General features: G+C 39.9%; 1 protein-coding gene across 3 annotated transcripts; it reads right to left on the bottom strand.

Annotated features, from left to right (window-relative positions):
• Positions 1-2,839: 2,839 nt before the first annotated feature.
• On the bottom strand, positions 2,840-13,274 carry rpp30 (ribonuclease P/MRP 30 subunit). Of its 3 annotated transcripts, none has more exons than XM_017301693.1 (11): positions 13,049-13,274; positions 11,980-12,038; positions 11,772-11,894; positions 11,595-11,666; positions 10,347-10,436; positions 10,157-10,273; positions 10,043-10,072; positions 8,330-8,367; positions 8,007-8,086; positions 7,817-7,891; positions 2,840-5,123 (listed from the first exon to the last, which is right to left on the bottom strand). In XM_017301693.1, exons 1-11 carry the CDS (start codon positions 13,128-13,130, stop codon positions 5,086-5,088), a joined length of 804 nt encoding a protein of 267 aa, XP_017157182.1. In that variant the 5' UTR covers positions 13,131-13,274; the 3' UTR covers positions 2,840-5,085. The 3 variants fall into 3 exon arrangements, with proteins under 3 accessions (XP_017157182.1, XP_017157180.1, XP_017157181.1); XM_017301691.1 differs by having other exon boundaries at positions 7,820-7,891; positions 13,049-13,245; XM_017301692.1 differs by lacking the exon at positions 10,347-10,436 and having other exon boundaries at positions 13,049-13,252.
• Between the last annotated feature and the right edge of the window lie 1,783 nt (positions 13,275-15,057).

The following is a 15,057-nucleotide window of genomic DNA, read 5'->3' as shown; positions in this document are numbered from 1 at the left end:
TCAGTCATTAGCAGGTTTAGTTCAGTGTTTCACCTGCCTTACATGTTTTAAGTGTTTCCTTTCTGCCTCACCTGAATGGAATCTGTGGATGATTAACAACCTTCTGCTCTTCTTGATGGCTGCAGACGGTCATGCAAATATATAACTCAGTTGTTCTGGAACAGAGACACATCTAAGCACATCCCTAAGCACATCATAATAAAAAGTTAAAAACAAKTGATTAYYATCACAAMAATTTAAAGCCCACCTGGAGCAGCCAGCTTTACACTTTCTTGTCCACCACATGCTCTCCCAGACCAAACAATAGGCCCCGCCCTWTTTTAAAAACTCAAATCTCACAAAATCTCACAGGATTTCATACTTAGGCCTGSAGYRGTGGGYAGGATGAAAATAATACAAAATGAGACATGACCTYAATYATTAAAAATATCTGTTTTGCCCCAAAATAACCAGGATTAGTAGAGGCACAAAACAATGCCCTTATTTTTCAATAAACACATTTAAGATCAAAGTAATATTGAAAAACTTACCATAAAACTGCTCAGAGGAGAATTCAATTCAGAAGCCGGTTGCAAACAACCCAGCAGCAAAGCGGCTGTTTGGTTGGGACAAACCACTCGTGTAAAAAGGGGGAGTCGGACTGTACAACTAGTAGAGACTTGTAGATGTTTTTGTGTCAACACATTATGACCAGTCAGTAATCATATTTACAGACAAGTAAGAAAATGTACATAAAGGAATCACAACCCACTGTTCTCAACATGTAGTGCCTAATTTGAAACATGATTAACCCCCACTTAGTAATAAAATGTTCTGACCCAGAGCTCAAGGATGGGGGGAGGGAAGAAGGGATGAGAGGGGGTAAAGAGGGGAAGGCTGGGAGGAGAGGGTGGGTGTGAGGAGTTTTGGGAAGGAGTAGGGGGAGATGAGAAGGTGATGAGGGGTGCCACAAACTGCACAGATTGCACACATTGAGGTCTTAATCCAGGGGTGGGCAATCCTGGTCCTCGAGGGCCGGTGTCCTGCAACTCTTAGATGTCTCCCTGGTASAACACACCTGGATCCAATAGCTGAATCACTTCCTCTGTTCAGGCAGGTTCTCCAGAGTCCTGCTAACGACCTTATTATTTGACTCAGGTGTGTTGAAGTAGAGACACATCTAAAAGTTGCAAAAGACCAGCCCTCGAGGCCTAGAGTTGCCCACCCCTGCCCCAGTCCCGGACGCAGCGGTCGCAGGCTCGCAGGCTTGATTCCCGGCCTTGGCAACCTTTGCTGCATGTCTTCCCCCTTTCTTGTCAATTAACTATCAAATAAAGGCCACTAGAGCCAAAAAAATCTTTTTACAAAATAAAATGTGAAAAATTAAAACTCTCACCTAAAATTTAAATTGTTTCAAGGAGGGGAGGAGAGTGGAAAGGGGGAGGAAATTGAGGGGTAGATGGGCCCAGGTGAGGGGTGGGTGGTGGGGGGAAGGGAGGTGTGAAAAACAGCTTACATTGATTGAACATTTAGATCACGAGTTCTTCCCCCAAACCTTGTCCTCAAGGCAAACTGACCTGCGTGTTTTCATTTCAGCAAAACCCTGTTAATCAGACATCAATTAAAACCATGTGTGCCGAATTAGGGAAATGCCTAAAACTTGCAGGGCTTGGAGGACCAGTGCTGAAACACACTGGATTTGATGTTGGCATTTCAATCAATCAATCAATCAATCAATCAATCAATCAATCAATCAATCAATCAATCAATCAATCAATCAATCAATCAATCAATCAATCAATCAATCAATCAATCAATCAATCAATCAATCAATCAATCAATCAATCAATCAATCAATCAATCAAATTTTAACCTAAAGGAACTTTTCACTTTGACTTTACTTGAAATAATTAAGTTTGATACCACATTTGTATCCCTCGTCTGACACAATGACTCAAGCTAACCAGAGACAGATTTGCTAATAAGCCACTGTGGGCCAGTGGGTAGAGCAGTTGTCTTGTGATCAGAAGGTTGACGGTTCAATTCCAGCTCCCTCCTGCCACATGTCAATGTGACCCCTTTGCACTTAACCCCAACTGATCTGTACATTAAATAAATGTGTGAATGTGACTCTAGTGTGAAGTGCTTTCAGTGGTCACAATGACTGGAAGTGCTCTGTAAGTTCATTTACCATTTTTGAAGTAAACTAAATGATTTGAGTAAGACTCACTTAAATCTGTTATATTAAACATACTGAATAAATTTGTTAAAAATAAATTAACAAATTGAATTGGTTAAACTTAATACATTAGGTTGGATAAATTTAATAAATTCAGTTTGATAAACTTAATTGAATTGCTTGTTACCTACAGAAGCAATTCAATTAAGTTGGTTCAACTATTTTCTTTTTAGAGTGTGTTTTATAGTTGATCCACCGTCAGTTGTTGACCTCAACCATTCATGCAACCTTTGTGATAATAATTCAACATTGAACTAACATCTTTTGCCAACAAGCAAAAGCAAAGCAGCTGTGTGTTTGGGCCATCCCACTCATGTAAATAGCAGGGGTGGACCGCTCCACTCCTTGTAGTAAGTTGTAGATGTTTGTGTGTCAATATATCACACACAAACAGTCAGTAGGAATTTTTATGAACAAGTAAGAAAATGTACAGAAAGGAATCAGCACCGACTATCCTCTACAGTGCTTAATTTAAAACGTGATAACCCCGATCAGTAATAAAATGCTCTGACCCAGAGCTCTGATGAGGAGGAGAGGAGGGGAAGGGGTGCGGCAAAACAGCTGACATTGATTCAACATTGATCAGACGTTGATCAGATATCGGCATTTCAGTCATTTGATTTCAAACACAAAACAACATTGATTCAATGACAGTTTCAACGGTTTGATTGGATGGTGGTTTGATGGTTGATCCATCGTCATTTGTTGACTTCAACGAAAAATCAACGATTCTGTTTTTCAGCGTTGATTTAACATCGTGTGCTATCTGGGTATCCACATATTCTGAACTGTTCAACATGTCGGCTGTTAGGATGACAGATAAATGAAGATTTCTGCAAACAGCTAGCAGAACTCCATTTCACATTAATGTTTGTTTCTAAGTTTAAACTTAGAAACAAGTTTAAACTTAGAAAAACTTGTTCTTGCTTCCAAGAATTTCTTGCTTCCAAATTCTTGGAAGCAAGAATTTATCAGATTTTCTAACACAAACAGATTCATTCCTTTTATTTGTTCATTTTAAGCTTGATTTCATAACATTTATAATGAAAACAGTGACTAGAGTTTCAGCCATTTGCTTTGTTGTTAGAAAATTCTGAGCCATGATCCAGAGCAGAGAGTCTGTGTGGAGTTTGAAGCCTGTCTAACATGTTGCCGTCTGAAAGAGCAGCTATTTTCAGATGATGTTCATATCAAAGGCAATGTCTGCATGAATAGACATGTGTAGGCATGTGTGTGTGTGAACCTGAAGGTTCAGGTCTCAGAACATTCTTAAGTTCTGAGACCTGTTGATGTTCTGATCTCCTTATGGTGTGCATCAGTTTCTTCTTTTTTGTGCTCCGTCATTTGTTGTTCTTATCTTTTTGGAGTTTCCCCAATGTTTCCCTGAGTGCTGGGATTTTAGATTATGATGCTAGATAGTATTTTTTGTCATATTACCTTGTGAAAAATAGGTGAAGTTTAATTTGGCACTGAAGTAGAAACACTTTCAGAAAAGTGGACTAAAGTTCTGTTAAGCAGAAAAATTTCAGAATGAGAATACATAAAATATGACTGAACGTAACAAACCACACAGCTTCTTAAGAGTTCAAACAATAAGTTAATGAATTGGAGCTGCCACTAATAAAACTCTGAAATCATCAAACTCTTCATTTGAATATCCTAAAGGATATTCAAATGAACAATATCCTGACTGGTGGACTGGTTCAGACCTCCAGCTGATGGTCTGATAGTGGAGTCAAAGCTTCAGGGCTTTAAACACAGCAGCACAGTGACATCTGCTGGACACTTAGAAGTTCAATCAGACATAAAACATCAGAAGCACACTGAATTACACACATGACCAAGGCCGGCCCAAGACTCCATGGAACACTAAACAGAATTTGGTTTTGGCGCCCTCTAGTTCTGCTAATACTGTGGCCTGGCTGCAATCAACAGTCCAATTATTAGATCATTCACACACCTGCTGAAATCTCTGACAGTGATGTTTACATGATATGTGGTCATGTAACATATAATATAGGATACATTTATTGGCCGATGTATTGGCACCAATTTCCTCAACTTTGGTCATCGGCCAATACTTACTTGCATGTGAAGCCAGTCTTACCCACAGATCTTATTTACCTCAGCAAAGGTTTAAAAACTAGCCACTGTCCTTTGTTGCTCTTCCATGAGAGATTTGACTGATAAACTGGCCCACCAGTTCATGTCTGCATGTTTACAGTTAACAATAGAGACCCCAATGTTGCCAACTCAGCGACTTTTTTGCTACATTCAGTGACAGTTCAGACAAAAAAAAATGTATTGGCCAAAATCAAAATCAGCAGGTAAGACTTTTTAAAGATCAGTAATTGGCGATCGGCCAGAAAACTGCCAACGGTGCACCCAAACTTAAGATTGAATACATACACACATTTTTTTGATTAAATTAATTTATCTTAGGTGTAATTACAATAGTTAAAGATGAAATTTAATTTTGGTGTTGACCTATGGAATGAAGACAAGGTTGTGGCGTTCGGATGTAGGCTGTGAGAATTCAGGTGTGTCTTCTCAAATAATCCAGCTAAAAAGATTCTCTATAAAATCTGCTGTGGCCTCTAGCTGGATCAGATATTAACTCTCTTTCTGTGAGTTCTGACAATGACACTATACATATACACACACACACCCACGTATAAATACACACAAACGTATGTAAATACACATACATCTAAGTTATTCCTCAATTAGCTAAAAATGAATAAAGATTTTCAAAACTTTATTGATCCAAAATTATAAATCAGTTTTCATGAGGCAAAACATCTTCAAAAAGAGACAAGTACAAACAGTAAAACAAATGAGAATAGGCTCTGCCTTCTCAATCCCTGTCAGGTTGGTTTGGGTCGTTTGGCAGCAGGAGCTTCACCTGTTAAGGCAAGCAGTTGGAAGGAGAATGAGAGAAAACGTCATCCAACAGGTAAATATGGCTAAACTGCAGTAAACACTGGCCAACATGGGGAAAAACGTAAACCTAGGTAAAGAGAACCAGGGGAACAGGAAAACAGGAGGGGCTGGGCAGTGCGTCTCTAGTCTGTGACAGTAGATCATGCATATCTCTGTAGTCTACAAAAACCATCTGAGCCATATTAGATACACCGATAGAAAAATGATAAGTTTACGATTTTGCCCCCTGTGTCACTACAATTTGAGCAACTCATTTAAGACAAAACAGAGTGATTGTTTGATTCAGTGACAAGAACAGAAATGACAATTCATTTCAATACTTAATAATTACCTTATTTGTACTTATTTGCAAGTATTTGCACTGATTCTGTTGCAACTTTTATGAAACTTGACAAAAAAAATAAATAAATCTGATACTCAAAGTTAGAAAACCCGTTAGTTTGCATATGTGATTAACACTGATTCATGGGGGCATGGAGGTGAATAGGGTAGAGCGTGCAACTTATTTTGAGGCCTCAGACCTCTACACAGCCAACATGGGTTCAAGTCCTTGTATGACTGATGTCAGAGTTTTGTTGAGGTGGTGAGGCGTCCCAGGAACGTCCTAACGGGGCCAAGAAGGCCCTGGGGAAGACCCAGGACACACTGGAAAGATTACGTTTCTCGACTGGCCCGAGAACGCCTTGGGAGTCCCCCAGAGGAGCTGGTCCAAGTGGCTGGAGAGAGGGAAGTCTGGACCTCCCTGCTACCCCTGCAACCCGACTCTGAATAAGCAGAAGATGAATGGATGGATGGAAACTCACAATAACTTCAAAAATTTTATATTTTTTGTTATATTTCTCACGTATAATATAGGATATATATATATATATAAATATATATATATATACACACACGTGTAGGTCGCCATATATACACGTGTATAAGGCGACCTCACCCATGGAGGTTGCCATTTTTTTCACGTGCGCAGTCCATGTTGGGTTGACGATGCAGTTAGAACCTTTCTGGACTGGAATTTTATGAGTGAGCACAGGAAGGCCAACTTTAAAAATAAAAAATAGATGAGTCTGCATCACTTCTGACATGAAAAAAAGAGAAGAGTGCAGTGGGAAAGAGCTAAACAACTTCCCAAGGACTCACATTTGTCCTATCAACATTTCCCTCCAGAAGACTAAGTCATTTGTAAGAGCAAAATTGAAGGATCTAACAGCTGGGCTTTACCCTCACAAGCTAAAACCAAATGCCATGCTGACAGTTTTTATCCCCAAAGAGACTAAACCCCACCACTGGCTAATGAACGAACGACGCTGGGAGAAACATCAGAGACAGGCAGTGCTGAAAGCTGTTTTAATTGATAAAGTTATTGCTACTGCCAGCAGTACCAAATGTGAAACCACAGACCAGACACCGGACCGAAGACCAGATCCTAAACAGAGCACATCAATTAGTTTCCGCACCACAAGTTCTGACCAGAGGCACATTTTATTTAAAAAGTTAAAGTTTCTAAATAAAATAAATAAGCAGCACAACCACCACCTTCTTTGGCCAACTCTTTCCTCTTACCTCTTGTGGTTTCTACATTTCCATCAATTTTAACATTCAAATCCTCAAAGATGCTACTCATTGCTGTTGTCCTGGATGAAGCTATTGCAATCGGGATTAGCATATGACATTAACCCAGAATGCATTGCAGTGTAACCAACATAAGGATGTCCATGTGACAATATCTTATTTAAATTCATAAAAACCAAACAGCTTACAGTATTTTTATTGTAGTTTTCAAATCTAAAATAAACATTTCTCAAATGACGTATATTAATACAACTAATCATGGATCCCTTTAAGAAATGCCTGAGGTTTTATTTAATTCAAGTTCTGCAGCTCAGAGTTAATGTTGCTTTGTATCTGATTCGGATACAAAGCATTGGATGAATCAGATACAAAGCAACTTTGTATGTCCATCCATCCATTYTCTTCCGCTTATCCGGGGTCGGGTCGCGGGGGCAGCAGCTTCAGAAGGGAGGCCCAGACTTCCCTCTCCCCAGCCACTTCTTCCAGCTCCTCCGGGGGAACCCCAAGGCGTTCCCAGGCCAGCCGAGAGACATAGTCCCTCCAGCGTGTCCTGGGTCTTCCTTGGGGCCTCCTCCCGGTGGGACGTGCCCGGAACACCTCACCAGGGAGGCGTCCAGGAGGCGTCCTGACCAGATGCCCGAGCCTCAACTGGCTCCTCTCGACGTGGAGGAGCAGCGGCTCTACTCTGAGTCCCTCCCGGATGACCGAGCTTCTCACTCTAAGGGAGAGCCCAGCCACCCTGCGGAGGAAACCCATTTCGGCCGCTTGTATCCGTGATCTCATTCTTTCGGTCATGATCCAAAGCTCATGACCATAGATGAGGGTGGGAACGTAGATCGAACGGTAAATTGAGATCTTGGCTTTTTGACTCAGCTCTCTCTTCACCGGTTCAGCGCCCGCTTCACGGCAGACGCTGCGCCAATCCCCCTGTCGATCTCTCGCTCCCTTCTTCCTTCATTCGTGAACAAGATCCCCAGATACTTAAACTCCTCCACTTGAGGCAGGACGACACCCCTGACCTGGAGAAGGCACTCTACCCTTTTCCGGTAGAGTGATCGGATTCATGAATATGAAAAAACCTACTACCGACGCAGTCCTGAAGGGCCTCCTGCTGACTGATCCGGGTGTACACAATGCCACTTGCAGTCTTCCTGGTTTCTGAGGACAAAAACAAAGTCAAAAATGTGATACAACAGGAGACTCCAGATGAACAGACAGACTGAGATAAACCAACAGGAAGATTCTGTAGCTGTAAGGCTTCATCATAATTTACCTGCATGCAGTAAAACGGCTCTGCAGGTGGAAGACACGGCTTCTTTAGAGTCAGCATCTGACAGACCAAACAGTGCCCCTCTGAGAGACTCGTCAGGAACACAACACACCAAGTATTTCACTGCAATACACTGAATAAAGTTCCACACTATACTACACAGAAAGAGCATAACATGACACCACAGGGGTGCCATCACACTGCTGAACTGCTGATTCTCTCACTGTTCCTGCTCCACACACTGGAGTCTGATGCAAAGCGTTGATTTCCATATTTCTTCAGAGTGGAACGGACCTATCAGACATTTATCATCAGCTGGAGGATACAGATTAACGATGTCATAAGGTCCTCTAAGCTCCAAAGCCTTAAAAACACACAAACACAAAGTTAGAGAGCTATGCTGGCCCCAGAGGACCAAACTGTCACTTTGATGTTTAATCATGGATAAAGTTTACCATGATTAAACTTACAATAGGTAAAGGTACCTACAACAGGTACCCTTACCAATCGTAAGTTATTAACGATAGGTAACAAATATAATTTGATTTTTTGCATTATTAAAAAACTATTAAATAGTATTTAGTGTTACTGAGTGTTACTAGCATTAGCAAATGATAACCAGCATCAAGGACCTTTGGTTAATGCAGACTGATTGTGTTCTATCCACACTAGAGGTGTGTCAATCAATCGGCCACCGATCATAATCGGCCAATTTCCGTGAAAAAGTGTATGATCAGTGATACCGATCACCTGTATCTCATTCGCAGCATGCGTGTGCAGCCGTCTCCTCTTTCCTTCACTGCGCAAACGTGCAGGTCCGAACCCTCCCAATCTTGGAAAAGTCTAGAATTGTCTGTCAAAGGTAGCCAATATTTCAATTATATTTAGCTCTCTAACGCTTACTTTAATAAGAAGAGTTTGAAACTGGAGTGGCTGAGTGTTAGCACTAGCTGACAACTCTGTATGGGAGTCGAGAGCAGAAGGGCTACTGCAGCTGACAGTAAAAAAAAATAAAGTAGGGTTAGGGTACTAACCCTTTGTTTCTTACCATCTTCAACGTAGAGCCTTTAAAACCACCAAATAAAATCTGAATATTTTTCTAGAAAACTGTGGTGCTGACCTTTAAGTTTAAGATACTTCCCAAATATTCAATTCCTGCATGTTTATATGTTTTAACATGGACACCCCCCAAAAAATACAAGTTTAAAGCAACTTAAGTTATAATTTAAATAACACATGAGTTGTATTGAGAACCACTGCAATAAATCAATATTTATGAGGAATTTTATTCAGTGGAGTTACTTATTAAAACTTGTTTTTAGTCAGAACCTTAAGTTTTTGTAAAGGTGTAGCAGAGATTAGATTTGTGACTCTGAACCAAACTCATATCTAAGCAACATTTGAATCTTAGTTTGACTTCTATAGGTCTCAGCAGGTTGTTTACTGAGAAAAACACTTGTTATTCATTACTATTTACTAGTCACTTTTGATGGTGCAGCTTGAACACACACACTGTTCCAGTGACTTAACAGGAACAGTCACTGCTTAGTTTTAACTCCAGAAAAGTTCCGTGACGGATGGTTGTAACTGAAACTGCAATTTTGTCGTTTTTGTGACAGTGACAATAAATTCTTCTGATTCTGATTGTTTATTTTGATGCAGCCTGCGTTTGACTTTGAATGAATGTTTCATTTTTTATTTTACATTATTTGATACAGACACATTTATTTGACTCGTTTAATTTATGGTACTGAGAGCCTTACTATGAAATATAATTTTACTGATTGCAGGTTTTTCAGTTATCCTTTTGACTGAATAGCTACTGTGTTGTGCCTGCAAGCCTTTTGCATGTTTTATGCCTGAATTAGGTGAATTTATTTCCAGATCATGTTTTAATTTTGTCAAATCACATAGTAGCATTTATACCTACAGCAAAAAATTAACAGTCAATCCAGGTGATCGGCTAAGATCGATGATCGGTATTGGCAGCAGAAAACCTGATCGGAGCATCCCTAATCCACATATTACTGATCACTAACCTTCTCAGCTGCACTTGAGACGATGACGTTCTGAAAGAGAAACAGCTTTCAAAATTTCAGACCTGAAAGTCACATCATGTTGCAGCTCACAGAATCATATGCAAAAACACCAACCTTTCCTTTGCAGCTTTCCATCAAACAAACAGCGTTGGCAATGGTGTAGCGCCTCATGGTGGAGTCCCTGAGTGCTGAGGCATATGACACCTCAAACACCACTCCTCTGTCAATGGCCTACAGAATGAGAAATGCCGTAAACACTCACAAACAAGGAAGCAATCCAGGAAACTTGCAATGAGGTGGTCACCCCGTTTATGGGCGCTCTCTTGAAGAAGAAGGGAAGTTTCTCTGTCACCGAGATGCAAATGATGTCAACGTCACACAGCATGCAGGTGGTCTGTCACAAACACACAGTGTTACTATGCATTACTCCGTTAAAACTATCAGAGTGCCTTTAGCTCAGAGGGAAGTTTTTCAGGATTGATGCTTTCAGACAGATGGTGGCCCTGAGGGAGAAAGCAGAGACACTTCCTAAAGACTCTAAGGCAGTTTTACACTGCAGCCTGAAGTGAAAAAAATCTGTTTTTTTTTCTCTTATGCAACCTGTATCAGAATTTTTCTCATGACAGCCTGATCAACACAGGTCGAATTTTTAGCGATGCAACCCAGGCCACTTATATGTGGTCTTAAATCCAATATGTATCTCAACTTTTCAAATGTGACCTGGCCGCTTTCACCCAGATTGTAAGTCAGTGATACTTGACAACAACATCACCAACATCACACCCAAGCAGGAAGAAAACAACCGCCATGGTGGACAATAATGAGGATTAATTTGTTAATGTGCTGGCTCCGGTTGGACAACTACTTTTAAACTACAACATATGCGCCACCATTTCCCTCCATGTTTACTTCCACCAGCACTGAACATGTGCTCTACGTTTGACGTTACTGTGCTCTCTACTATGCATCCGCACATAAGTTGCATCTATTTGGAAATATGAACAACCACATAAAAAAATTTCTGAATTGACGAATAAGGCCTGCATTGTGAACGTAACCTAAGATCAAAAGAATTCTGAGCCTTTTGATGCTGCATCAGCAACAAAGGTTTCTGAAAAGTATAATTGTTAATGTGAGCCTGCATAGGAGGTCAATACTGCAAAAGAGACCCTGTCCTGCCTCTTCTCCTGCAGACTTCTTGCTTGGTGTAACTGAACTAACAGCTGAGCACCAAGATCAAGACTGAATCTTGGTCTTCTCCTTCCACCTAACCCTCATTCTGACATTTCTTCTCAGCTTCCCATTCCTGTGAAATGGAGGTCAGCAGAGAAAAATAGCGGTGTAGTCTGTTGTGAATGCCGATATATCATGCTCCTTTTGTTTTTCTCAAAAGGAGCAGTCATAATTCCCATATGGCGAGCTGTATGCTGTCTTTTGGCCAACAGTGAAAACTTTGTTTCTTTAATACTAATGAGTTATAAAAAAAAAAACAAAATCGGTGAAGCATCATTCTGCTTCAGCTCAGATTAAACAAAGGGCCAGTAAATCTCACATGGAAGAGCTTCTCGGTGGTCGGCTGGATGGCCAGGAGGTCAAAGGCGCGATACTCTGTAGCATTTGGCCTCTAGGAGAGCAAAACACACAAACACACATCACAACTTTATAAAAAAGAAATAAATAAAAACTTTCATCTGGTACTCTGATCAACATTCTCCAATGGATAACTCACAAAGTGACTGGCCTCTGACATCACCACTGTTAGTCTATTCAGCACTTTGATTGGACGAGAGCGACCCTGTACCACAGGCAGCTGACCAATAAGCTCACTGATCGGCACTGGCGATGGAACTTCCTACAGAGGGGAAACAAACAGACTTTACTGAGCAATGACTGACAGGAGTACTGGATGTGTCAGAAAACACAGCAGCCAACCGCACCTGTTTCTTCTTGGTTGTGGGTTCAAATACATAGTTGATGGCGACAGTGGAGAATCCCACTGAAGAAGGAACAAACATGCTTTAATTAAAAACAGTAAACCTAAAGTGGCTTAATTAATGGCTAAAATATCTCATTAATTTTATTAATGTTAATCTTTATATAATACCACTTGGTATTTAAAAAACAGAACAATATTTCATCATTTGGTATTTAGTATACCAAATGATGAAATATTGCTCTGTTTTTTGTGTTTCGTTCTTTTTTTAAGAGACGTCATGAAAAAACACTGATCACCCTGGGCCCCGTGGTAAATCTGGTCTTGATCCAGCCTCCAAACCTAACTCCTTATTTGTATAAATATTTTGGTAATACTCTTTAAAATACCAGAATTTTTAATTTTTGGCTAACTGATTACTTAAATGTAAACTATTAAATCAGATGTTATAATCAGTATGTCAGTACTTAAATAGACCTTTTATCCAAATTTTTTTTTTTTTTACATTTGCTTAATTAAAGCTTAAGAAATATTTTATATGGTTTCTAAAGAAAACATCTGTTGAGCGTATACTACTATGATTTGAGTACAATTTTGGGGTACTCTAACCACGTCTATGAACGATTTCTCTATGAATGACTTTTTTTTTAACAAAAACCACTGCCGTAAAACAATGTCTATCACTACAGCGGTCATCCCACCCATAGACATAATTTAAGACCCCATACGGAGGCCAACTTGGAGCGGTCGTGCCTCCCATAGATTATTATATTATGTCTATGATCCCACCCCATGAGAGTAATACGACACGGGCCGTATTTTGATTTCTGAGACGTACATAACAATCAACCATGCACACACACGCACACTTAAATAACTATTTACCCAACATGGGTTTGGCCTGTGGAAGCTAGAGACCCGCATTGAACCCACGTCGGCTGGCTTGACAGCGTATCCAGGTGTAGCCATCAAATTAACTTGTGATACCCCTGTTGTTATTCTGAACTATAACAGACCGAATGGGATGGATTCACAGACCAGACCCGAGTCAGGGTAACTGGAAGTGGACTCACAGTGAGCGGCTGTCTCTACGAGGCTCTGCATGCGGCTCCTGTCTGCAGAAAACAGCACATTCAGATCCATGAACACAGACATCCTGCTGCAGCTGCAGCGAGGTGGGAAACGAACTGACTGCTGGGAGCGGGAATCTTCTTTGACGTTTTGTAGGATTGGCAAACAATCATGAGGTGCATTACTGCCACCAACTGGTGATGATACACAAAAATTTCTTCTTCGTGTGAGAAGAGGGTCTGAGTGGAAGATTGAGAGTGTTTGTATATGTTCTATTATAAGGGACCGTTTAGGACAAAAACTATGTTTTGTCGTAAGCACACTACTAAAGACTCATACAGACATGCAAAAACACTAAAATTGCACATATACACTACTAAAATATCACACATACCCATACACACAAAGCATACAGACATACTATTCTGAATGACAGGTCGAAAATGTGTGTGTGTGTGTGTGTGTGTGTGTGTGTGTGTGTGTGTGTGTGTGTGTGTGCGTGCGTGTGTGTGTGTGCGTGTGTGCGTGCGTGTGAACTAACACTAGGCTGAATGAATGACAATGAATGAATGGGGATCGTCAATTTCCGAACCAAACAAATGTAAATAAATGTCTTGCTTTGTGACCAACTGACACAAAAAAGTGGTAATTCATGCTATTACATGAGACACGCTATCCTTAATTAAAATGTTAAGTCATATTCAATATTTTAAATAATTTTAATATTAAATAATATAATGTTTTCTTCAATAGCTTTCAAATTGTGTGCTCCATGAACTCAAAATCATATTTCAGGTAAGTGAACATGTAATGAAATAGATCCTGTCCTAGAATTTTATGCAATTGAACATTACGGGTAACGAGTGATGATCATCTGAGGTAATACATTTTATGAATATTTTTTAAAATGTAATTTTGGTTAAATAAAAGGGGCCAAAATGGAATAAAATTTTGTTTAGTAGAATAATTTCACACAGATTTTGAGTTAATAGGTCACATGACCTAGAAGCTATTTAAGAAAAATAACAAATTTTGACTACAGAAATAGCTAAAAATATATATAAAAAGCTAAAATGAACTAAAGGTGAGTGTGTCTCATCTATACAGTCTAGTAGAACAACTTCACACAGATTGAGTTACTGGGGCACGATTTGGAAGCTACTGAAGAAAACTAATGTTTAAATTATTAAAATTATTGAATATGATTAAAACTTTTAGTGTGCCTCGTGTAATAGCATAAATGACCACTTTTCTGTATCAGTTGGTCACAAGACAAAGCATTTATTTATAGGAGTGTTCGGAAATTGACGGTCCCGATGTGAAACTCCGAGCGCTTGAGGAGGGACCAGTAAAGAACAGCTGGCCGAAATTAGCGCTCATAAATCGGATCAACCTTGAGCTGAACGTCCCTTACTCATCGGAGCGCGAATATCCAGTATCCAACTTGAAAACAACTTCACTGCTGTCGGTAACACAATGAAAAATCCGTGTATGGTTCGTTCTTTGGTTTTTTCGTTTCAAAATAAAATTGGAAAAACAAAACAAGCATGTGTTTTTTTGTTTTTTAGTAAAAACAAATCTTGTACATCAGTAGATGTTAGAAAAATGATATAGTCTTCTTCTCTTCTGTGGTTCAACACCTCACAATATCTTTTCACATTTTTATAAGATGCATATTACTGTCCAATTAGAAATGAAAACCTCTGTGCCCTTTATGAGACTATTTATCCATCCATCCATTTTCTTCCGCTTATCCAGGGTCGGGTCGTGAGCCCAGACTTCCCTCCCCAGCCTCTTCTTCCAGCTCCTCCGGGAGAATCAAAGACCAGCAGAGACATCGTCCCTCCAGCGTGTCCTATTTATTATAACTTATTAGACTCAACTGACTAAACATAATGAACAATTTTTGAGTTGATACTTTTCATTATTTCTTAGCTCTGGATTTATAAGCAAGAAACATTAAAAGAAACAAATATTTAATTTGTATCAACCTTTATGTAATCAGAGCTTT

Source organism: Poecilia reticulata, linkage group LG19 (genome assembly GCF_000633615.1).
Source record: "Poecilia reticulata strain Guanapo linkage group LG19, Guppy_female_1.0+MT, whole genome shotgun sequence".
Taxonomy (NCBI): Eukaryota; Metazoa; Chordata; class Actinopteri; order Cyprinodontiformes; family Poeciliidae; genus Poecilia; species Poecilia reticulata.
The sequence above is the reverse complement of the archived record's forward strand: the minus strand, read 5'-3'. Positions and strand labels throughout refer to the sequence as shown.